The sequence below is a fragment of the Anabas testudineus genome, chromosome 10 (assembly GCF_900324465.2).
Source record: "Anabas testudineus chromosome 10, fAnaTes1.2, whole genome shotgun sequence".
Taxonomy (NCBI): domain Eukaryota; kingdom Metazoa; phylum Chordata; class Actinopteri; order Anabantiformes; family Anabantidae; genus Anabas; species Anabas testudineus.
Window position 1 is genome coordinate 5,745,705 of NC_046619.1, and position 25,184 is coordinate 5,770,888.

Below are 25,184 nucleotides of genomic sequence, written 5' to 3' on the forward strand. Positions count from 1 at the left end.
AACATGCTGCCTATACAAGGCGCAAGGCACAGGCAGGACCTCACACAAGAATTTGTTACACAGCGTGTAAGCATGCACAAAAATGTCCATGGCTCCTCACAGTCCCACACTGTTTAAAGATTACAAGTTAAGCAGCAATAACCGAAGCAGAAAGCCCGTTCTCTTCATCCATTTATAGTGAAAGGTTCTCTTAAAACTTGGCCACGGCTCAGTCATGACATCAGCTGCTTTAGGCGTGAGAAAACGCAGTTTTATAAGCTGAGGCGATGGGCTCTAAGATATTTTTTTTCTCTTTTGGTGCTTAGTTTAGAGGCACAGAGACACAAAAGCAAGGGTCCCCCTGCCAGACTGTCTCTGTATCTGCTGATACTGCTGCTCAACTCTGACAACGTGAGAAATGATTCATTTCCGCTGCATAGCTGCGTTTCACAGGGCCATCATCACGAAGCGCTTAGGAGTGGAGGAAGGAAACATCAGGGGGATTAAAGTTGGAAGGAAGTGGATTTCTTGGAGGGGTCCTATGTTCCCCTCAGTGTTGGAGAGTGTAGCCCCCATATTTTATGACACAGTCTCACATACAGCAGGCTGGGAATGGTTATAAAGTGGGTCAGGACAATCTGGAAGAACCATTGATTGTGTTCGCTGTTTAAGCCAAAGGGAGAAAAACGTTGCTGCAAATTGTGCGCAGCATAAAGGAGCCTTACAGGACTTGTAAAGACCTGTATGCAAGTGACCCATGTCCTGAATGTGGAGCTGAACACATATAAAGGCCAATAACATACGCATTCTTTAGCCGAGTCTCAATCACACAGACGACATTGTGAGGCTGAAATAGTGCCGTTTTTAATCAGCATGGCACTGAGCTGGTGAACTTCCAGGAACATTACACGTACCACATTGTTGGCCCGTCCTCATACACTTCGCATATAAACAGCGCCAGGACAGATGAAAGTAATTGTCTGCGAGCTGTGGCCCACTCTCTTATATCAGGTTGGTTAATTAGCCCATTTGCTTTTATTCCAGCAACATCCCGAGCTGATGGTCTTTCAACTGGCGGGGAGGTGGAGCCCTTGTAAAAGTGCTTTTAACAAAGCAACATCACTTTCTCCAGTCCAGCCTTCAGAGGTTGTTTTGCAACATGCCAAGTCAGAGCAGCTATGAAATACTGCGTATAGTCCATAAACATTCAGCAGGATTGTAAAGCAAGTTTAATGTTCTGTCTCTTTAGTGAAATGCGTCCTTCTCTACAGATATGTTTTTGTCACGCTAACATCGAAGGGCGGTGTCAATTCAAGACTTTATTCAGAGTAAAATATCTCCACAGTGACTGGATGAAATGTGGTAATAGCTGTTAGTCATTGTCTGTTTTTCATCTAGCACCATCATCAGGTTAAACTGTGACCCATTATGTGCACAACATTTCCATAAGCCTCAGCCTCAGCTCTACTTGTTGTTTGCAACTGATTAGCAAATAGGAGCATGCAGACATGATAACTTAAGAGTGGTAACATGTTAAGCATTACACCTGACATGTTAGGGTCGGCAGTGTGAGCGTGTTAACATGCTGCTGTTCGTGTTTAGCAAAAAAACAAAAAGACAGTTATATACCAATGTTAGGACAAAATAACAGTAACAGTTTACAAACACAGTACATAAACACCACAAAACCATAAAAGTCAACACCACTCCACCCTGGCAACTATGTAATATTGTAAACCTTACAAAGAGTAAGTTTATTGCAAGACTATTGTGTTACATTGCATCATAACGTCAAGTGCTGCACACCGCTATTGATGATTGAAGTAAAACTATTAGTTACTATATTCTGACTTAATAAGAAATGCACAGCTATGAGTCATAAACACTTTTACTGTGCATGAAATATGCAATCAAACGCCGTCTGTCTTTTGTCAGATATTAATCCAGCCCATTGAAGTTGAGAAGCTGGGAGTTCAAGCAGAAATGTGCTTAACTCCTCTGTATGGTCATCAGATATAGGATTAAAAGCTCCCATGTGAACAGTCAATCTGCATAAATATCTGGCGTTTGTAAGCAAAATCAAAACTCCATAAGTGTCCACATGTACACCACATCATCGGCACAACATGGGAGCCAATAAGGAAACAAGTATTAGGTTACTGAGAACATCTAATTTGACTGCGTCCGTGTTTCTAAGGGATTGTCTGAATGTCTGCAACACAATGAGCTCAGTCATTTCACCAAACAGCATTTTCTTGCAGAATCTCATCAAAAACCTATCAGGAACTTGATCCACACGGTAAACAGTCTGCACTGCAGCAGCTCTGCTTGTAATCATATGGCCAGAAATGTTTGTCCCTGTCAGAGCAGGAAGTTTTGAAAAGCTTATTACATTAGAGAGAGAGAGAGAGAGTGTGTGTGTGTGTGTGTGTGTGTGTGTGTGTGTGTGTGTGTGTGTGTGTGTGTGTGTGTGTGTGTGTGTGTGTGCCCCGGGTCCTGGGTTCCATCTTTCCTACTGGTGTTAACGTCTTATAACACTGCTAAAAGAAGAAGTCAGGAGAGCATAGGAACATGCACAGGTAGATGATTAGACAGATTCTAAGCAAACCTCCAGAAAAAAAAGGAACAATAAAAGTGGGAAAAGTGAAATAATTATCCAGACCCCACTGTAAACATCTACACACTAACACCAGTACTCTAAGGTTCAGCTTTGACCTTTTGTAATATAATTGTGTAACAGTTTTTCTGTGAAGCGTGGGCCTATTACTGACATTGGCAAGATGACCATAGCAAAAACAAGAACTGTGTTTTTAGAAACTGTAATGACCTTTTAAACGTGCTTAAAACATTTATTGCCAGGCCCAGTATGAATCACGTGTGAGCGATTTTGAAGGAATCTGTTCAAGTATTGCTCTTCTTGTCCACAGCAGGACATGAGGTAATACAAAAAAAAAAAAAATGAACTGAGAAAATTACAGCATCTCAATCCACAGCCGCCTGTGTTTTTCTTAAGGCTCTCTGGTTGTCCCAGGACGAATAGCGGAAGGTCCACTGTTGCTCCTTGGATCTCTCAGGTTGTTTAAACAGCAGAGATGGATTGTAATCATGCGAGACGGGCCTGCAGCACTCAGAAGCTCAGACACAAAGACAAACACATGCGCACACACGTTACTGCTAGAATGTACTGTATGTATGTGTGTGTGTGTGTGTGTATACGTGTGTGTGGGGGGCTATAAGTGGTCAACAGCAATCCAAAGAGTTGACAGCTACAAGCCCAACCACCAGGAACCAGGAAATACAGACAGATCTGTGGGCTGATACATCTACTTACGGAGGCTGACTTTGAGCCTACACGCAAGCATCTCTGCACTCAACCAGCCCACTGCAAAATAAAAAGAAGAGGTTTCCATGGTGATAGCAGCAACTAAAAAAAGGGGGCTTCGGCCTTGACAACAGATGGGACTTACTCTAGATGGAGGACATAATTCCTGTCTGTCACAACAACCCCCATCACCTTCAGAAAATGTGTCTTTGTCTGGTCTCCATATTGGTTTATTTGTGTCTTCTGTAATAAGGGGTTCTTTCTTTCTTTCTTTCTTTTTGGAGCAATGCAGCTGAGAGAGCAAATAAAAAGGTGTTTTCAGAAGCTTCCTGTCAAGATGATTTCTTTCTGTTTAAAAAGTTTCTGACATTACTTAGAACACAGGTTCCCGGTGGAATTTTTCTCAGATATGACAGAGGAGAGTGATTTATACCACAAAGCGTCTTCATTTCTGCTTGGAAATCAATGTCCAATTGTGAACCAATAGGCAGAACTAATGGGTAGAAAAACTCTTACACCTTCACAGAGGAGGAGGCAACTTGTGTCCACAGAGAAATCAAAAAAATTATTTGAAGAGTTTCTTAACTTGCAGTAAAAGACACAGTTAAACACAAGAGCCCACAGGAACAAAGTGGCACATGTAAAAGCGCGCACACACACACACACACACACACACACACTGTGAGAACACAGTCACACAGCTCACCTGGTTGATGTGTTTGAGTTTGTCTATGATCTGGCTGATAACTGGCTCAGGAGGCTTGCTACTGCGGGACTCGGAGGCGGAGTGCATTCGCTTCAGGCCGGGTCCGGAAAACCTGACGGGAGGGGAAGAACAAATCAGGCTCGGTTCAAACGGCTTCTAGCTGCCTTTAGAAGCATCAACGTAAGCTTGATGAGTGGAAGTGGAGTGAGCTGACCCAAGGGCCATTACTCCAAACCAGGCATTTATCACCATCTAGTGTCCACAAGGTGAACGACAGCTCTTCTGGTTTTTAGCTCAGGGGCCCCTCTGCAAGGCTGGAAAGTTCATTTGTAACTCAACCCTAACCGCTAACTTTTGCCTCGGAGGAGACGTCACGTCTATGAAGTTAAATAGGGATTTAACTTCTTTTTTTTTTACACTTAATGTCCTATTTTTTGTTTCAGTTTCAAGTTATGGAGACGTAAAGTATTCACTGCACTGAGTTCAAGTGTTAGTCTGACTCATGACATGAACTAGTCATCATTATATTTAGCAGTTTTTAGTTTTACCAGGAGGCGACAACCTCCTCGAAGAAGTGTAACTATTATGTAAAGCGTGGCTGGTGATTCAGTTTATGCACATTAAACAATTATTGGCTTTTTAATCATATCTGCTGTTAATGAGACGACATTAGCAGAGATTGTGTTCTGCTTTATCTGGGAGCTCATGTGTACGTACAACCAGCCTGCAGGCAGGTGCTTACATGTCTGTAACTGTGTGTAACTGAGGAAACGCTGTTGACGTGTGTGTGCGTGTGTGTGTGTGTGTGTATGTTATCAAGAAGGAGGAGTCAGAGCGTCTGAAAGGTAGATTTCTCTCCAGTTGTTTTCTTTCATGTTGAGCCTTTTCACGCAGGTGTTCCTTCACTTCTGGCAGTGCCAGGAATTAACCCCTTCCCGTCACTCCACGGCAGCGCCGAGGAGGAGATTAACTACTGCTGCACACGGGAGACAAGCGTGTTTGGATGAGGCAGAGTCAGAACTGACAAGATATCTTCCTCAGGCACCACAGTGATATGAGTTGTGGTTGTGGGCAGAGGTCACATCACAGCGTAAATGTCATCTGCTATATTGCAGCAAATGTTGGAAAGATGAAGGACAAATGGGCTGGAGTGGGGGGGGGGGAATTATTTTCTGAGAAAAGGTTAGTAAGAGAGAGAGGGGCCTTGAAAAACACATGTACTGTATATGTGTGTGTGTGTGTGTGTGTGTGTGTGTGAGTGTGTGAGTGTGTGTGTGAGTGTGCAAAGCATGAGGTCATAGTCTGCTCTCATCTCTGTGACACAGCCCTGAGCAGACACACACACACACACACACACACACACACCTTTCACCTGCCATCTTCATCAGTCTTTCTCTCTGCCCTAAGTCAGACTTTTCATTAAACTCAAATTACATTTCCCCGGTTATTTATTCTTCTTATTAGCCATGATCTCACCCCCTTCTCGACTGCTAATTATCACATTAATAATGAAAAGATATGTGCGATCCATTAAGGACAGGATAAGAGGAAATATGGATTAGAGGATGGACGATAAGGAACCGAGGCAGGTTCGCGTTTCACTTCACAGACAACTTTGCTGGGACACAGCTCACAGTCTGTTAAACTGTTTATCGTCACTGATCTCACCGAACTCTCAGTTTGCTATCCGACTATTTGTTATTGTTCACTGCAAACAGACCTAATCAGATCAGTTACCTCCAGCGATAACTTAATCTAATCTACCACCAATTACTATGCAACTAGGCCCAGTCTGGATGAGAGAATAAATAAGAGAAGAGACACAGGAGGCCAGGTGTTTGGAGAATACATAATGGAGTCTGACGCTTTTCACACCACCTTATGGATGACACCCCAGGTGTCCCCTAAGATACTGACACAGTCAGAGGTCAGGGTATGTGGTGCATGAAGAGTGTGTTTGCTACTGTTAATGCATCTCCTGGCTGAATGTCATGTTAAGCAACAAGAGATTCAAATTTAGGCAGTATCATACAAACACCTGAAGGGACTGAACATGCCTGCCTCCTTTAGGTTATAAATGTTTTCCGCCCTCAAACTAACTTAACATTGGAGATTTCCACTGTATCTTGAAGTTCTTCATTCAGAGACAGCAGCAGACTCAGGCACACAGTCATTATCACGATGTGTCACGTGACCATTTCTATCTTTTACGAGTAAATGTTGTCCTGGGTTGACATGCTAGTGGCACAGTTCTAGGTTTGCCATCATCAATCTATCCAGAATTTGCTGCAGGTGGAAACACCTCTACAGATATAGGTGTTATTGCTATAAAATGCTGCTACGGCTGTGCAAACCAGTTTAAGATGAACAAACTGTCTTCAGTCAGACTACTGTTTCTTAGTCAAAAGAAAAATTACAACGCCTACCCTCTATTAATTTTCATACTCTCCCTAAATGTAATGTTCACAGTTGACACAGCATCTTCGTTTTTTATCAGGTATCTCACGTGCATTAGTTTACACTGGCATTAGATCCAAGAGAGGAATAGAAATGTAATGTTTAGAGCTGACATGGTGTCAGATCTATTATCACAGTTATCAGTGTAACACTCTTTGATGTGGTGAAAAGTGTTGCTTCTCTGATCTTGGCTCCAGGTGGGATGGTAAATACGCCTGATAAAAAAGCGCCACATTTAGCTGCAAAGATCATTCCTCAAGTATCTGAGACATTTAGTACCCGACCCCTCAAGCACCTACCCCCCACCACCCACCCAATCTAAATTTATCTGCATGAGACAATATGAGAATAAATGCCATGTTTGGCTCTGCAGAAGGTCCTATCTTGGGAGATAATGGAAGATGATCCAGAACAAATCTCAGAGTGAAAATGAACCCGGAGTGAATCTGCAGGCATATGCCCTCGCGGATGACACAGAGAATTGCTTGCTGCAAGACAGTGTAATCTCTCCATCATTTCGTCTCCTTCGCTGTCTCCCTGCACCTTCCTATCGCGCTGTTTGGTCCAGCTTGTAATCATTCCCTCAGGACAGCTCTGCCCCCTTGCCAACCCAATGTCTCCTCCTCAGATTGAGGCTCCTTTCTGTCTTTGTGACAGGCTCTTTGTGAAAGCAGCAAATTTATTTTCAGTCCTCTCCGGGAACAAGAAGTAAAACGTTAACCTGCAGGATTTCTCATTTACAATGTGTACTCCTGCATTGATTAAACTCTTCACATAATTTACTGGGGAAAAGGAAAAAGGATGATATCTATAACTATCTAAGCCAAATTGAAATTGGGGCCAGCTGATGGCGCAGACAGAAAGGAAAAAGTTATGATGTGTGGAGCCAAAGGGGCGACGTGAAATATTGTGAAATCCAAATGAGGTTCTGCAGGGTGCGCAGGAGATGTTGGATGAAGGAGGGGAGAACGATCGAACAGCAATTAAGTAAGCGAGAAGAAGGTGACAGCACACCTGACATTAATAACATCCCATAGAGCCAAAGTCAAGATTTACACTCACGCCCAGTAGGAGAGGGGGGGCCTGCATGTGAAGCTCATCAGCTCTGGGCAAATTTACCCTTCAACTCACCTACACTCTGCTAGACGTGACTCTGGAGCGTTGGGAATTCAAGAATCAGAGCAGACTATTTGTATAACCAATCATTTAGAAAACCAATAAACCTGAGCAGGACCATTCTGTGCTGGAGGGTGGATTTGTCAGTGGGTGCATAGAGGGCCCGACGGCTGTTTTTTTTTTTTTAGCTGTAAAAGCAAATAAGAATCTGGTTTACCTATCTGTCATTTCCTGCCCATTCCAGCAGAGGGAGTGGTTCGCTGGAGCAGGCTCACGGCTGCACAACGCCTCCCCAAGACCACTGTAGAAAGAGCTGAAGCCCTTCAAGTTGGATATGAACTCCCTGAAGTAGGTAAAGAGAGGGTTTGTTTAACACGGAAAAGAGACAAAGACTAAAAACCTCTGAGAATGAGTTGGATTCATCAGCAGTGAAAAGAGCAGAAAGTGTCCTGCGGAAAGAGAAGGAGGGAAACAAAGGAAAACAGATAAAGAAGAAGAGCCACAGATAGAATAGGAGGAGGAATTCAGCTTGATAACAGTGAGAGAAAGTCGATGAGATCCCCTCGAGAAGCAGAGAGTAAAAGACTTTAGAATAAGCAGTGTGTCTCCTCCTAATTGACATTAATCTGGCCATTGTACTGGAGAGGCCAGCAGCCCCACTGGGCATTATTACACTGCTCATTTAAGCCTGTTACTGCATCAGGGGTGTTTGTCTGTCAGATGAATACTGCCCCCGTAGCGGTGTGGAGAGCCAGAGCGGCTTCATCAGCTGGAAGGATTTCCTCACCTGCGGAGGCCAGCCAAAGTCTCATCAGAGTCCGAGGATGAGGGCTGAGCGTTGCGGGCAGCTGAGGCGACGGGAGGCTGCGGAGGAGGGGAGGCGACTGAACGAGAGGCCCGCTGAGGAGGAGGGGGTCCACACATCCCGCTCACCTGCAGAGGGGACAGGAGGAAATGACAAACCAGGATCGAGTGAGTGAATGCACTGCCCCAAAAGCTCGTTTCACTGCTGCCAGTTTGCAGACCCCCCTCCCCGGGTGTGTTTATTCAAACTAGCAGTGACACAGGAAGAACCTGTCAAAAGCCAAACCGCTGGCCTTACTCAGCTGAGCCTCTGTGTAAATTGTCATCAGTTTGGGGTTGTTTATTTTTGGGGAGGGATGAAAGTAGGGGTGGGGATTTGCATAACAAACAAGTCACTGTAACGTCTGCCAGCCTGCTTCAAATTTGTAATCATAACACTGGAAAAAATGTGAGCGTGGAAAACAAGGCCTCTCCTCTGCTTCTTCCTCTTCCCCCATATAAGTGCCATTGTGTTTCCAAGCGGGACAACATAACAATAATAAATAAGACGTCCCCGTGTGTCTCTCAGAGATAATGGTCCTGGCACATTCTTTTCAGGTGCAATAAAAATGCAAATGGCTGTTAATGTTTAGCTTGTGGTTTAATGACTTGCCGGTGGTTTAATTTCCCTCGGGGATATTGGCCGAGGCTTAATTCTGCCATGTAATGTTAACAGCTAATTGTGGCCAGCTCCTCTTTAAGTGAATAGGCTGGCACCACCGCTGCTGAATACTGATGGGACCTGATAGAGCAGCACAGGACGTCTTCATCTGGCGGAGGCCGCATGCGCACAGGCGTGCTGACACACAGGAACGCTGATCAGCTGTGTGACAGAATCATCAGGGTTAATCTATGCAGCCTCGTCATCCAACAATACAACAGTGGCAACGTCATACATCCATCCACACACACACACACACACACACACACAATCCTGAGAGTCACAGATGGTTGAGTTGTTCTGCGTCAGGCACTCACTAATGCCCAGCATCCCTGACTGGCCATCTCCACTAATACCCCTCTCTCGTGTACTTGGAGGAAATCACAGACACACCAACACACACATGACAGACACACAAACACACACACTTTAGCCCATTGTCTCCGCCACTTTGCCTCTGTCTCTTTTCTCTCCCTCCACATCTTCCTCTCGTGTAATTCTCTCCTTCTCCTGCGCCCGGAGCGAGCGGCGGTGCTGCCACAGGCCATGATTAATGTGATTGGAGCTGCGTTTCTCTTTTTGTTTGTGCGTTCCCGGGAAGCCGTAGGGGAGTTGTGGCACGAGGGAGAGACTCTGTCGCTGCTCCCCCCCCGCCAGCCCCAACCCACTCGCCGATTGTTTCCGGATTCTGAAAGGAAAGGGCTCATTAGTGGGGTATTAATATCACCCAGGGCTGGACTAACACAACCTAAAGGAGAGTGTGCAGATAAAGCCTGCCTCAGCATGAGAGCTCAGACATATCTGCACACTTTTATCTGCACTGAGCAGCCTGCTGCTCTGAGAGGGAGAGGTGCTGACGGCCAGCAATGCAACACACACACACACACACACACACACACACACACACACACACACACACACACACACACACACACACACACACGTCACTGTCCACATGTTCATGCACTTGCACACCTGCATCTCAAGTTCCATGTGGTTCTCTGCTTGCGCAAACACATCGTAAAGATGAACTCCACAAACAAATCAATAGGGATGCACGTGGACTGTGAAGCTCAGAGTGTGTGAAATCAGGGCTTATGAATTCATTTTAATACAAGGAGTTATTACCGAGCAAGCAGTTCTACAAGGAAATATGACACTATCAGTGCTGTGAAGGTGGCCGATTGCCATGCACAGCTGTAACAGCATATTGGAGAATATTTGGTGAGTAATGTTTGTGTTTCAGGGGAGTCGAGGCTCAGGGGAGAGGCTGAGTCAGCACTCCTCCTCCGTCTCCTCCTCCTCCACCTCCTCCTCCTCTTCTTCTCTGCATTGTTGTCACCAGCATAAGAACTGACCTGTGGTGAAATGCACACATTAGAGGCATCCTATTTCGGCTGAAGCCCTTTCGAATGTGAAGTGAACGTGAAGTGAAAATGAGGTAAAAGTATCACAGCAGACAGCTCTCATGGCTGGATGGATCTTTCATCTGTGGTGTAACAGTTTAAACCACGAGCCCTTTAATTAACCTTTGTGAGCTAATTTACACTTATATTTCATTGTTTTTATGTAATAATTTGAACCATCACCTTTATTTTAGCTGTGCGTTTTTTTAATTAGTGATGAAACTGAAACGCTGAGTGAAGAGTAACACATGAGTCACTAACTGAGGAGCGTAAATATGGACACGTGTGCAGGTGTACTGTGGATATGGAGCACTGTAATACACGTTAACAGCCTCTTGTAAACTCTAATCTAATCTAATCTAATCTCTTTAGCTCTGTATGGTTACGGTTGTTCAGTCAATCAAAGCAGTTCAGAAATTTCAGCTACTAATTTAAAACAACAACAACAAATCTAAAAATACAATTGATTTTTTTGATCAGAAAAACATTTTACTAAAACACAAAGGTTACTAAATCCTGAACAGAATTGAGGATCTGCCTGTCTTGAGGTCTGTCTCACCTAAAACAGACGACGTGCCACACGGAGTGTCGTTTAAAATGAGACATTTGTTGTTTGCACATCAAGGTTAAAGAGACACTCTTAAGAAAATTAATTTCACACTTCTCACTCACAGTTTTGCAGCGCTCGAAGTATTCAGAGCTGTGAAAAGCTATTAAAGCATGGTGTCGTTCTGATTTTATAGACACTTTTCAGATGCAGGTGAAACAGTGGATGTGACAGTCTAAAGTGGGAACATGATGTTTTTATAACGGGTATAAGGAAAGAGATATATTCCTTAAAGAGGTGGAGAGAGAAGATAGAGACGTCATGACGTTTTGGTTCATCTGGATATTTCCCATGGTCAGACTGATTGGGCCTTTTAGTTCTTCCCAACACCACAGGTCCTCTTCTGCAATTCAAATTAAACACATCGGATGATGAATAATATATCTGATGACATGTTACAGCGTTTATTTATCGCATGTCTGAAAGCTCCAGTGATTTTACAGCTTCAAAACGGATTCTCGTGTTTCCAGTAGCCTCCATGTTTGAGTGCATTAATAAGTAATAAAAACGCAGCAGAGATTTAATTAGTGCTTGTTTCCTCAGTGAAGCAACAGGTTGGACGCCATTTGATCTGCCAGACTCGTGATTTTTTTGTGTTTGTTTGTTTTATGTGCACGAAGAGAAGAAAGGTGATGAAAAGTGTGTCAATGACAAAGAAAATTAGAGGCGCACAAAGAGAAATGCGACATTGGACTTAAGACTAATCACCCAACTGTGTCCAGCAACAATGAACAACTCTTGTATTTCACAGTACATCTGGTCTAATCTTGGTCAGATCCATCATATTTCTGTCTCAACCTACTTCCCATCTTCATTTTCAGCCGATGGTCGCAGGGTGATGGATGTCTCCTCCTCACTCTCCTGTCCTCCGTCCCCTTGGGCTCGCTCTTCACGCTCTCCATTCTTCTTTCCTTTTCTCTCGCTCTCCCTTTTGTCACTGTTTCTCTCCTCCTTTCTTTCCCCTCAGTAACTGGTAAAAATAGAGCTTCATAAATCATGCATCTTCTCTCACAGCAGCGTGAAAGAATGAGAGGAAGAGGAATAAATGGGGGGTTGGGTGAAAGAGAGAGAAGGATGTTGAGGATGACGGAGGTGGATGACATCAAACTCCAGGAGAGGGCTGGGAAGTTGACAGGGGAATAGATTGGAGCAGCAGGGCTCTTGGCTGCCCTCTCCATCTCTCTGAACATTGCTTCATTCCAGCTGTACTCGATGGAAGAAATGAATCTTAGCATGCTGGGTAGTGGGTGGCCGACGATGAGTGGTCATCTCGGCATGGTCCAAATCCACAGAGAAGAGATGTGTCTCTCACATCTCAAGGACCCTTTGCTCACATAGAGTTGATCCGTCTGTCACCTTAAGGAACAGCGCCGTGCACTCCCACTGGAGTTGTCGTGAAAGATACGGATCACAGCGACAGCTCTTACTATCACAGGACTCACAAAACAAGACATATGGTTCTGTAGATCCATTATGTTGCTGTACAAAATATTGTAAACGATTACTTAAGGATTCATTCGTTCATTTTAGCCACGACAGAAGCTGAGCAGTGATTTTACACATTATCAGATACTGTAGACTTTACCTCTATCCATTTGCCAAAGCATACCATCTTTAGACTCACCAGCGACAATACATTTGATAAAATCACATTTTTGTCAAGAACTAATTTAACAACTGTTGTTAATGTGCTCCAAAATCCTAAATTGAAGTTTTTTACATTAGTTTTTACGCAGGTTGTCATTTGTGCTATTACCTGACTGCTGAATATCATGTCTCATCTCAAAGCTGGTCACAGGGCAGATGTAAGAAGATACAACATGGAACCAAAGAAATAAAATGCTACTCAAGCAAGTTGGCATGTTGCAGATAGTGTTACCTGCAATTAAAGGTAAACGTGATGGATCCAAGCTACAATATGCAACTTCGCCCAGTCCTTCCTCTCCCTGTGCTGTAGGTAGTAGTGGTTAGGAAATTCACTGAGGTCAAGGTGATCTCTGCATCCCCTCTTGGTAGTCATATGTTATGACCTGTAAATAGCTGTTGTAGTTGGAAGGATTAGTGTAAACCTGTGCCTTTTCACGTTTACATCGAATCACTCTGTTTAGGATTTGAACATTGCTGATTTTATAGTAGTACTATTTAAAAATACAGAACAATGTACGCTGAAAGCTGCTCACCAACCCAGCTACACTGTGGATCTGACCCTTGGACAGTAATTCCTGTTTCATACTGTGGACTTCGATGTTTGTCCACTAAACACCTTTTATCTACGTTGGACCCAAATACACTGAATTTAAAAGCTAACCTGGAGAATGAATCTGAATAAGAGTTAAAACACTGTTCAACTGCTCGTTTTGGTTGAACTCATCAGTTTGTGTCTAATTCAGTGGATCTCATTTGTTTCTCAGTGAGACAGAGTTAAACCTTTGGGAAAACAATGTCTCAGTCCCTTCAATGACACCACAGAGAGAAGACTGTCTCTGCAAGATTAGATTCAAACACACACACACACACACACACACACACAAACACACACAACCTTCTCACAGAGCTAAACAACACACTGCCACAGCAGCTTTAATCCTATGGACTGGAACCAGACTGAGAGCCATAAATACAATGTAAAGTTATCTGTGGTGACTGACTGGAGCTGGAGTCCTAAATAAACCCACACGGGACTTTTTAAGTTTTGGAGATGAATCTTTCTCTCTCACACAGAGAGAACAATTTCCCCTAAGTCAGCAATTCATGGATGCAGCCACACCCTCATGCTGCAGAGTAAGTGAGGTCAACCTGTGTGTTAATAAATGATGGCTTCTGAGTGGAAACCTGGTCACTGCTGGGATTTGGGTGTGAGAGTGAAAAGTTCAGCAGATATACAGGAGCCAAAGCACACCCAGCTCTGTAACTCTGACTGAAATAGTTCTTCATATTTCATAAGCACTTCTCCCTGACTTCACATGTGGGCTATGAACAAACCTGACGGTTTTATCGCAGTTGAAACCACACATAACGGGTCACTGCTGCTGAGTAGTGAGAGACGTGCTGGGAGCATCTGTCTGGCTGCCCGAAAACACACACGTGTGTTCTCCATTCGCTTTTCCCGGTGCACTCTTGGTTTGTGGGGAAATAATGTTGTTGCTGTAGGTCAGCTGTAGCCGTGTCTGTTTGGGATTTCCTATTACAAGGTGATGTTTTCTGTGCTGGAGTGAAGAAATCTCACCTGCATCACTTATCCTGAAATACAAATGTCTCCTGCCTCACTCAGTAAGAAGTCATCTTTCTATTGCAAATACTGTTATAGGGATGCAGTGTTTCTTTTTTTCTTCAGGACTTGTGTGCGTTTTTTTACAGAACAGAGTTCGACCTTGACATCAACACTACATTAAAAGTCGACCTGTTAAATGTGCCGCACTTACTCAGTCCAGCTCAATTCAAGTAAGATTTACTTTCATTATACTACTGTATATTGTCAGTTCAAGCTACTTCACTAGTTAAAAAATGAAATGCTCATAAAGTACAATGTACTATATACTGTGCTCTGTAAAGTGCACTTTGTAGAGCTGTCCAAATGCTGAGTGAGAATTCTCACACCCTATATAGTGCACTGAGAGGGTCCCACGATGCAACGCTAAAAATAGTGAACATGGCATGTACACTACTTTGTGGATTGAACCCACAAAGCACTTCTCCTCATATTAAAAATAAGAAAATTACCATCACGTGGCTTAAACAGTTAACTGTGATGACACAACATGAAGCTCATTATTATCAGTTTGCAGTTCACCATTGAGTGCACTAATTAGTGTACACTGTGTTGGGAGCAGTGAATAAGTGGAGTGGCAGTGACTTAATTTTACTTACGTTGACCTCATATCCATCAAGACAGAAGATACAATTACATTAACTACAAATACAAACATGACAAATGTCTCAGATAACCTCTGGGAGTCCTCTATAATAATATATACTTTAAACTGCCCTGTCCATTTTGGAGCCTACTAAGCTTTTGCATATTGTAATTTCCTCTGTCCTCTAGGGACACCCGTATGTGTGTGATGTGTATGTGTGCGCTGCACTCACCAGGGCAGTGAGGCGGCTGCGGGCATTCACAGCGTGCTTAAGAGCCAGTTTGATCATTGATGGCAGCCTGAGAACAACCGCCTCCATGTCCTGCTCTCCTCTCATTCCACCGGCCAGCTTCCCCAGTCCATCTATGTAGCTCCTCCAGTGAGGTTGCACCTCGGCTGCTCCCCCCAGGCAGCCGTGCATCACTGTCTGACAGAACCCTCGACAGGCTGGCGGTCCCAGCATGCCCTGGCAGTGCGGGCAGTACCACAGCCTCAATAGGGCCCGGCTACAGTCCCGACTAGGCCGCAGGTGGTCGGTGGTGTTCACAACCTCGATGCCCAGGTTCAGCGCCTGCAGGAAGAGTCGCGTCGCCAGGAGGGAGCGAGACAGACGGGTCATCATGAGTTTGGGATAAACGCCAAATGCTCCTGAGTCTTTCCAGGCCCCTTTCACACACTCCTCAGATGCAGTGGATATGCTGCCCCCCAGCAGGCGGCGGTATGTGAGGGGGAAGAGGCGGCCATACAGCACCGTCACCATGTGGTCCACTGTGGAGTCTGAGCCCAGGATGTAGAGCGACATGTCCAGGAACAGCTGCCCCACCAAGCTCTGGGCACCGACTCCAAGACTTGGAAACTCTGACTTCAGCATGGCCAATGTGGAGTTACGGCCGTGACGCAGGACCAGGTCGAAGGCTTCTGCAAGAGAGAAAGTCAGCACGAGGAGTACAATGAGAAGGAAGCTAGGCTAGGTTTGAAAGCAGTTGCATTCAGCAGGTGATGATACGCTCCAATTATGACAACAACTACAGAATTCAATCATAAATAGGCAGCAGTTTAGCTCCAAAACATTAAACACTGAAATAGATGCAGTTCCCCCACCAATCCCATTACTGATGATCAAAGTCTGATGAAACTTCCCACGCACAGCCTCGCTCTCCTTTTACCCAGCTCTTCTCCCATGGGCCTGCTCACACACACACACACACACACACACACACACACACACACACACACACACACACACACACACACACACACACACACACACACACACACACACACACACACAAACACACACACACCTGTACACAACACCTCAATAATAGATCATTTGAAATATAAAGAAAGCAAAGCTTGTGCAACAGATGAAAAGCAAGAGTTAGGGTTTGACCTTTCAGTACTACATAAGAGCGAACTAGAAAAGAGAAGGGTATTAATCTCAATACATTAGCCAACACAGAGCGGCGTGGCCATAAGGATGTCTTCAGGGGAGAAAAGCATGCAGGAGGGAGGGGTGGGCGGCCGACGCGAGGAGGGAAAATAATCAGTGGCGTTTAAAGGCACAAAGTGAAGTCTTATCAACAAGGTGGCACAAGAAGCCAGAGCTCTATCATCGACCCAGAAGCAAAAGGACCCAACAACAGAGGGGATTTAAAGCTCCATTACTGAACTTAGCAGGGGAGCTGAGAGTCAGTGAAATGAAGCTTTGGACAGGAGAATAGCTCGGGATGCTGAAATCCCATTTATAGCGCAGCTAGTCCACTACGTCAGAGTGATAGGCACGACTGCTTTGTGAGGGTGGGGGGCGCGGGGTGGTTGGAAGCGCTGGTTTAGGGGGACATTAGAGGAAGTTATTGGTTTCTGTGCTACAACAACTCACGATTTATTCTTTGTTATTTGATTTTTTTCGCTTGGATAGTTTAATTTCTTTCTCTTCATGCTTCTCTGAGGTCAAATGAAGCTCATCAGCCGCCGCAGTGCTCTTGCTCCTTGGACAGCACTGAGGAATGATGTGACAGCTCTGTCTTTTCTGTGTAGGACATATAATGTGTTTTGTGTGTGCTTGTGCAATTTCAGGCCACATAAACAGGTCTATATGAGACTGTGATGATACCACAACCAAGGAAATGAAGATCACTCTGTTGCTCCAACTGCTGCTGCACCTTTCCACTGTGAATTCACACAATCTTCCTCGCAGCTATGTTTGGTCTGCTAAAAGCAATTGTTATGTCAAATGTTAACGTTTGTTCTATACAGAACATTTTGTGTCGCTGACTCTGTTCAACTTTATAGGTCGTATTTTTTGATGAGTGCAAACAGTGCTCCAACCGTTTGGTAATTTCCTGACCTTGAAATTTGCTTTGTATGAGGTCTGTGTGGTATTTTGGTGCCAAGTGCAGAGCACACAGTGCACAAGGTGGGAGGAGAGGCACAAACAGATGGGATGGTATTTTAGTGGAAATGTTGACGGCACTGAGAACAGACGTCTCAGAACTCCACCGCTTTGTGGTGCGACGCCTCTTCACAGCAGGTCTGATGATTTAATCAACAAGAGCAAACTAAACATTTGAAGCACATGGACAGTAATGATGGACTAATGGACTAGAATGAGAATAGATCATTTATTTAATCACGCTACAACAAGCTGTGGTGATTTATGCTTTAATGGTGAAGGTGATTTTAATATCACTTGCACTGATCAGATAAGTTTGTTAGCATCACTCCAAAGATAACTACAGATGTAATTAACAAAAAAAAAATATAAAGTGAACATTATATACAGCTCATGAAATATTGTGAGGAAAGCTTCAGTTACAGTAGCAAGAAAAAGTATGTGACTCTTTGGGAATTTCATAGTTTTCTGTATTAATTTGTCATAAAATCTGATTTTTATCTAAGTCAAGAGTATTAACAAATATGATGTGTCTAAAGTAATAAAAAAAAAATCTGATCTTTTATGTCTCATAGTGATAGTGAAAAGTGCACTCCATCACATTTTATGACAAATTAATGCAGAAAACTCTGTAACTCTAAACTCAAAAGGTCCACATAATGTTTCTTGCCACTGTAGATAATTCTATTCTCTTTAGAGCCTTATTCGCCTATATGTTCACATTTTAGCAAACTATTAAACCTCATCATACAATGTGAATTTTGGAGTAATTGCTATATATCACAGGAATGACAACAGACCTGGACGTAAACAGATACATATGTGTGAAATTTGTAATTATTCTGAGTGTTTCTTACCAAAACTTTTATGAATTTACACATTTAGAAGATAAGTGAGAGGAAATATCAAAGCATTACATGAAAATTGTGTGAAATCGTGTCTTAACAGACACACAGACATGAGACATGCGCTGTGCACAGTAGGGGTGTAACGCAGAGGAAACTGAGACTGAAACGGTGTCACACACGTCACTGTGTCGCATCATCTCATTAATAATGTAAAAATTCAATGTTTTCATTTCATATAACAATATTTAAAACACATTTACATCACATTATTATATTTCTCTAGGTTTAGGGCAACCATTTAAAGAATAACAGCTTTAATAAAAATAATAATAAAATACATGTATGAACCAAACCGAATTCAAGTCTGCCAAATGAAAACATAAATGTACCTCTGCTTAGGTTGAATAAATATAAAACACAAACCTTTTCTAAAAGTCACTATAGTATAGTATCAATTGATTGGAAGTTGGTGTCATTGCAACAGTAGGTATTAGCAGTAAAATTCAGAGGAAACTGAGTAATGCTGTGTGTGTAAGTGGCCACTGTTCAGCAGAAACAATGTAGTGTTGCCTTAAGCAAATCTATCGCACTACCTCGACTGTACTGTGGGTTTGAACTGTATAAATTATGGTGGAAAACAGCACACGTGCTCAGTGAAACAGTTACCGGGGGAATAAAGGTTAAGAAAAACATTTCAGGATGTTTGGGTGAATGTGAGAGGATGCTCAGAAGCGGCGCACATCTGTTTAGATTTTCAGGCGATGGCTGTCCTGCTGTGTCTACGAAGAACTTCCCTCTGTGATCAACGAGCAGACAGATGTGCAGATTGCCAGCCGAGACAGACTGGGAGGAGGGCAGACATGCCCACACACACTATCACAGAAACACTCACATAATACACAGAAACTCTTCTATTCCTGGTAACACACCAGCAGAAACCTTTCCTGTTTGCTTTCTGATTGAAACTCAAAGGCAGTGAGAAAATGCACATCTACTTCAAAGCTATTTGCTTCTCCTTTTCTTGGGTGCTGTGATAGCCTCTTACATCAAACCCTGTAATTCAGCTGCTACCTGTAGTATCCCTTACACCACAAAGAGGAGTGCCACTTTGTAATGGTAAAGAGAAAGACTAGAGGGCTCTTCATAAATGCAATTCAATGGCCCTAAGTACCTAGAGCCACGGTAAGAACCATTGTGAGCCCATTTCCTGCACACGGTGCTCACTCTCTTTCATCAGTGAAAGCCAACGCGGGATCAGGTATCCTCTAATGGAGGGGAGAGGGGCTGTATGTCAGGGACCTGTGACATTCTGGATCCAACAGTAAGAGGTCAAGAGCACACATTAACAGAGCAGGAGCCCACAGAAGCATATTGGGTCACGCTTAAAATTAGCAGTAGCATTTATTTTGTCAGTGTCACAGATGGAGGCAGAGGGCTGGCTGCTGGAAAACTGTTTCTCCTCTGAGACTGAAGGCTTTTTACAGACGGATGAGCTGAATGCAGCAGAGAGCAATGTCTCTGCCTCTACCGTTTTACCTCTGTCCACCTATTTCACCAGCCAGATAGTGTTTACACCAGGGACGTGGGCCCTCTCCACTTCCTTGGGTATTAAAATATGCATATCGGATCCACTAGATTAAGCCCAATGTTCAGTAGGTACTCTGTCATATTGTCACTGAGGATACTGCAAATCTGCAGTGTTACACTGTGATTGCTTTATCTACTTTCTCTACATACTATGCCATTAATCAAAGGCTCCAATTAAACAGTGATCAAGAGCTGCAGATTCTGGGTTATCTAAAGTGTAAAAAAAAATCTAATAAATCTGTGTCACACTGAGTTTGCTTAGCTCTGACATCTAAAAGCTCTAAGTGACTCCAGCTCTGACATAAAACAGGCTTCTTCCATAACCTATGAATGACCTGTCAAATGAACATATTTGATGTTCATGAGGCCATCAGTCTGGCAGCTCATAACACGGCAGACTGACTGGTGTGACTGACTGACCGCTGACTGTGGTTGACGCACTGCAAAGGCAGACATGTGCCTCATCAATCAGCAGCCCATACAGCCATTATGCCCAGGAGGGGAAAACATCAATGAATTACCCAGCCAATGAGACTAATCCATTTGCTGATGGAGTGTCACCTCTAGCCGCCACGTAGACAGATGAAGGAACTGTTGCCACCTGGTCCCAGTGACAAAACAGTACCTGTCCAGGATGCAGAGAGAGGACTGGTGGGAGACCTATTCACGAAGACACATGCCAGCTCGCTGTATCAGGTGGAAACCCTCGTGTGAGGTGGACAAATGGAGACAAATCCACGGAGATGTGTTTACAGTGGATGTGGGTTTGATCTACACATACTGTAACTCCCAGCATCCTGTGATTTCAATTATTACAAAAAAGCAGCATCTGTTCATTCACTGTGCAGAAAACAATATGTTGTTTTTACAGATCCATCCTCCCTCAGCTCCCACAGAGCGGCCCGTCCCAGGTAACATGAGCCACTCCACCTGAAGAGTTGCTGTTGCGGGAGCAGCGTGTGTCTGAGTACACGTGCCCGGAGCTTATGGGATGGAGGCAATGTGGCAAGGTGGGGTGGGGTGGGCCGATTCCAGGAACAAAGCTGAGAGGATGCTGGTAAGGCCCAGATAGCATCACCAGCAGACCATGGGGGCCAATGGACAGCAGGGCAGAAATGAGACATGTATTAGGTTACTCCATCTGTTAGAGAGCACCTCATTGCACACACAAAGACACACACGCGCTCACACATGCACATAGACGGACACAATGCAATCACACAGCGCCCAGCAGTAGCCAGGTGGTGACAGTGTGCGAACATTTGGCAAACCATGGTGGGAGGGCAAGGTGTGAGTCAGGTGTAAGGACTAGAGCTACACACACACACACACACACACACACACACAAAACGACAGCAGCAGCTTTTCCTTTTCATTCATTTATTTGGCACTCCATGAGCTTCTGGAAAATGTTACACCACAGCCAGGTAAAATAAGGAACAATAAAAACTCATTGTTCCATCTTAGTACCTGCGCTTTGGTCGCCCTAACCAAATGTAGAGAACATTAACATTCAAGATTCAAATAACTTTATTAATCGCAGAGAGACATTGTTTTGCCTTGTTACAGATGATCTCAATTCAGACAGGACCAGAAAAGATCCACACCAACACAAATAATGTGTGATGCTTAAATGAGTAATGATGGCACTGAATTCACAAAGTTCACGGTAGTATTAAAGCAACAGGACGCAGGACATGAGCAGGATGATTGGACAGGTGGTAAACAGGGTGATGGTGCAGGCACATTATCTAAATCCCTCTATTTTTCAGGATAAGCTATAAAACGATCACACCTGAAATGTTGAAAACAGTCCCTGATTGTACTGTAACAATTAGTGTATGTACAAACACAACTATGGGACCACTTGATGTAATCATTTTATAGCTGTTTGCAGCTGTTTACAGCTGTTTACAGTGAGCCACACTGTTGCAGTGGGTGACATGTCCTCTCATTCCCACGTACAGTTCTGCTAAACTACTTCTCTAAATACTGGCCTCGGCACCACGTGTATTGATCTACGACGGAGAACAGCGTGCAACAATAGCCTCATTTGCTCCAGTGTGACTAATGTTTGTTGAGGTTTTCAGTGCCCAGAAATCATTAAGCCTTAAAAAAAACATGAAACCATAAATGTGGAACCTGTTTTTAAATATGTGTTTCTTCAAAAGGAACTAATCAGCTTGTGGATATAATAACACATTTTTTGTTTCGGTCAGAAGGACCTAGGTACTGTACTGTACGTGGATTATGATTTTAAATGGATGTGGAACCTTCAGCCTAAGAAGACCTGACTGAATCTGAGGATGAAACAAATCATTAGTATTTTAAATGATTTAAAATTATAATCATTGCAAATTTAAAGTGAATCCTTGTAGCAGATTTTCCTTGTAAGGCACAGGTTTTTACCAACTGTTTATTACTATTTAGATTTTAAAATGCTGGCAACATGCTATGATTTCAAAATACATAAAGTTGCACATATAACATTTATTTTCATTGTTCATCACATTAAACAGTAAATTTATTATATATAGAAAAGTGTGATTGTTTTATGTGATTTACTGACAGTAAAGAAAATAATTAAATTCCTACATTTCTAAGATTAAGTGTACAAAAGTGAAACTTCACATATTTAGCCAAACATTAGTATTATTCCTGAGTAGACTATCTAAGCAACTTATTCTTTGTTGATTATAGAAGTTTGACCAAATAAGGAAAGGGATGAGTGTGTAGGTTAACTCTCACTGTGATAGTAGCATTTGGACAATTAGGATAGGCCATAGGATTCACAATCAATGTAACATGTAGACTAAGTTGCATTTATTCTGAATCCTATGGCTTTAGCTTGATTTTTACTAGATTTAATGAAATTCCTGATGCTCTCAATATTCATGAATATCCAAATATAAATATAAAACACATCATCTCCCTCTAAGTAATTGAGAAATAAATCCAAAAGCAATAAACCACATCCAAAATTATCCCATCGTCTTATGTCTACATAAAAACCAGGAAGCCCCAGACACACACACACACACATGCACACACACAGATGCACACAGCACAATACTGCTGTTCTTGCTGATACTGAATATGCCAGGCTGCTTCCTCTGCTTCCACATTTGTGTCTTCCACCATTGACTCCATTGATCTCTGGTGCTGCAGTCCACGCTGAGGTCAAAGTTGAGTCATGCTTTATCTCGCACCAGTAAATAGGCAACGCTAGAGGACATGGTGTCCAGCAGAAAAGAGGGCACAGTGAGGTAGGAAGGACGTGAGGGCAAAAGTGAACTGGAAAAACACAGCAGAGAGCGGGAACGGGGGGGATGAGGAGGAGGAGGAGGAGGAAGAGGAGCAGGGCTGGGGGTGGGGGGAGGGTTAGCGAATAGTGCCAGAATGTGTGGAGAGAAACATTCAGCGAGGCAGGCTTTGAAGCTGCATTCAAAGGCAGCTGGAGTCAAGCAGTGCCAGAGCTGTGAGACACATCGCACACCTCTCGCCAAAACTCAGCCACGGGCGAGAGAAACCTGACACCCCAATCAAACACTCACCTGGCAGACGAAATACAAAATACACATACAGTGGAGACATCGGCGGACTCAGAAGAACCCTACCACTTAGGAAAGTGATACTTGAGTGAAAGGCTATTCCAATAATGGATTCATTTCCAGCACACAGACCAAGACAGAGGAGAGTCAGGACACACAAACACACACACAAACACACACACACACACACACACACACACACACACACACACACACACACACACAGCTCTTGTTGCTCTCCAGGGCTGTGATTTGAGGATGTGATTCCATCCAGAGTGCAGCAGAGATGAGAGAGGTCACGACTAACACAGCTTGAGCACTCCACTCCAAATCAAGCATCCAGGCACTATTAATCCAATATGCATCTGTAAGTAGATCCTGTGGTTTAAGATGAATACACTCCCACACATTCACCCTCCATCTATCTTCCATGTATGCAATGCATCACGCCCATGCATCGTCTAATTCTGCACAGCTTACCGTCGCACAGAAAACAAATGTAACAGAAGAAATATTTGCATTGCCATTTCATAAAGTGCTTAAATAGCAACGAAAGATGAGATTTTGTGTCTTTTGAAGTCGGATTCATGAGACATAAAAGAGCAATGGACTGAACGGAAGCAAACTTATAAAAGAAACGCAGCAAGGGGATAGAGTGGTTTTGAAGTTCTTGAAACAGATGGGTGCACAGTGTGAGGTAGAGAGAAACAAGGAGTGTGGGAGATGGAGAGAGAGAGAGAGAGAGAGATAGAGTGAACAAAAAGGGTGCAGGAGGGATGGCTGGAGTGGCTGCTGCCTTAATTGTGAATTTAAAGCTGCAGAGTTGCTACAAGACAAAGAAGCTTCAGTGGGATATAAACTGAAGTTAACATTTTCCTCACTGCTCCAGAGTTCGTCTATCTGACCTGCAGCAAAACGCTTTTTAGACGATGTCACTTTACAGAGCTTGATGAATATTAAATGTTGCTAATGTACTGATGAAGTTTCAGTCTAACCCCTGTTAAGTGTGTGGAAGCAAGTGTGTGCCAAACAAATGAGCACGAGATGAGAACACATTTTAATTACTACATGCTGACTTTAAGAAAAGGTTAGAAAGGCCAGACGCAGTCCCTCAGGACTCCGGGAACAGACAAGTATGACCTTCCCCGCTGCCTGGTGAAGCCCCTTCCACTCAGTCCTGATCATTCTCTGTAAACAAGCAGACTAAATGTTTCTCACTTTGATAGAGATGAATCTCGAACAGTGGTTCTGTCTACAGAACACAGCAAACATACATGATTAGGCCTCAGTGTGAGCGTGTGGATAATAAAAGCGTTTGTAGTTATTAGTGCAAGGCAGGTTGAAGATGACTTCTTTGTCATGAGATCCAATAGACTGAGTGTGTGTGTGTGTGTGTGTGTGTGTGTGTGTGCGCGCGCATCTGTGAGATTGTGCTTGTAATTGACTGCCTGAACCCCTGAGGGTTGAAGGACATCAACGACAGTTTCATTTCCGAACTGCAGAGTGCAGGGTAAGGGTTTCAGCGTTTACTGTATCTCCTTGTGACAATGTTGGTTCAAATGCGACTCGAAGCACTAAACCAACGTGTGTTCTGTTTCACGGACCAGACATCACTAGCTTAGAAGAGAAAGATTCAATACTAACAAAGCATTTTCAGCGAGAATGTTTAAACTTTAATCTTAACTTTGTGAGAGAAGTGTGGAATAACATGCCAACAGACGTTTGATGCAGAATGTGAATCTGTGGAGCTTTTTTACCAGCTGTCGGAAAAAGCGAGAAAGTGAAGAAAGGCTGGCAGAAAGCAAGGAAAGGTCTTAAAAATAACAGGGGAAGACAACGTGGTACCGATGCA

At 43.6% G+C, this 25,184-nt stretch overlaps 1 protein-coding gene across 1 annotated transcript in view; it reads right to left on the reverse strand.

The window, feature by feature from the left end:
- The window catches only part of gpc3 (glypican 3), an 85,979-nt gene that overhangs the window by 20,717 nt on the left and 40,078 nt on the right, over positions 1-25,184 (reverse strand). The window contains exons 3-6 of the mRNA XM_026357186.1: positions 15,184-15,869; positions 8,368-8,513; positions 7,798-7,923; positions 4,008-4,119 (exon numbers count right to left, since the gene is read on the reverse strand). Of these exons, the coding sequence (XP_026212971.1) occupies positions 4,008-4,119; positions 7,798-7,923; positions 8,368-8,513; positions 15,184-15,869 (1,070 nt within the window). The remainder of the gene's footprint in view (positions 1-4,007; positions 4,120-7,797; positions 7,924-8,367; positions 8,514-15,183; positions 15,870-25,184) is intronic.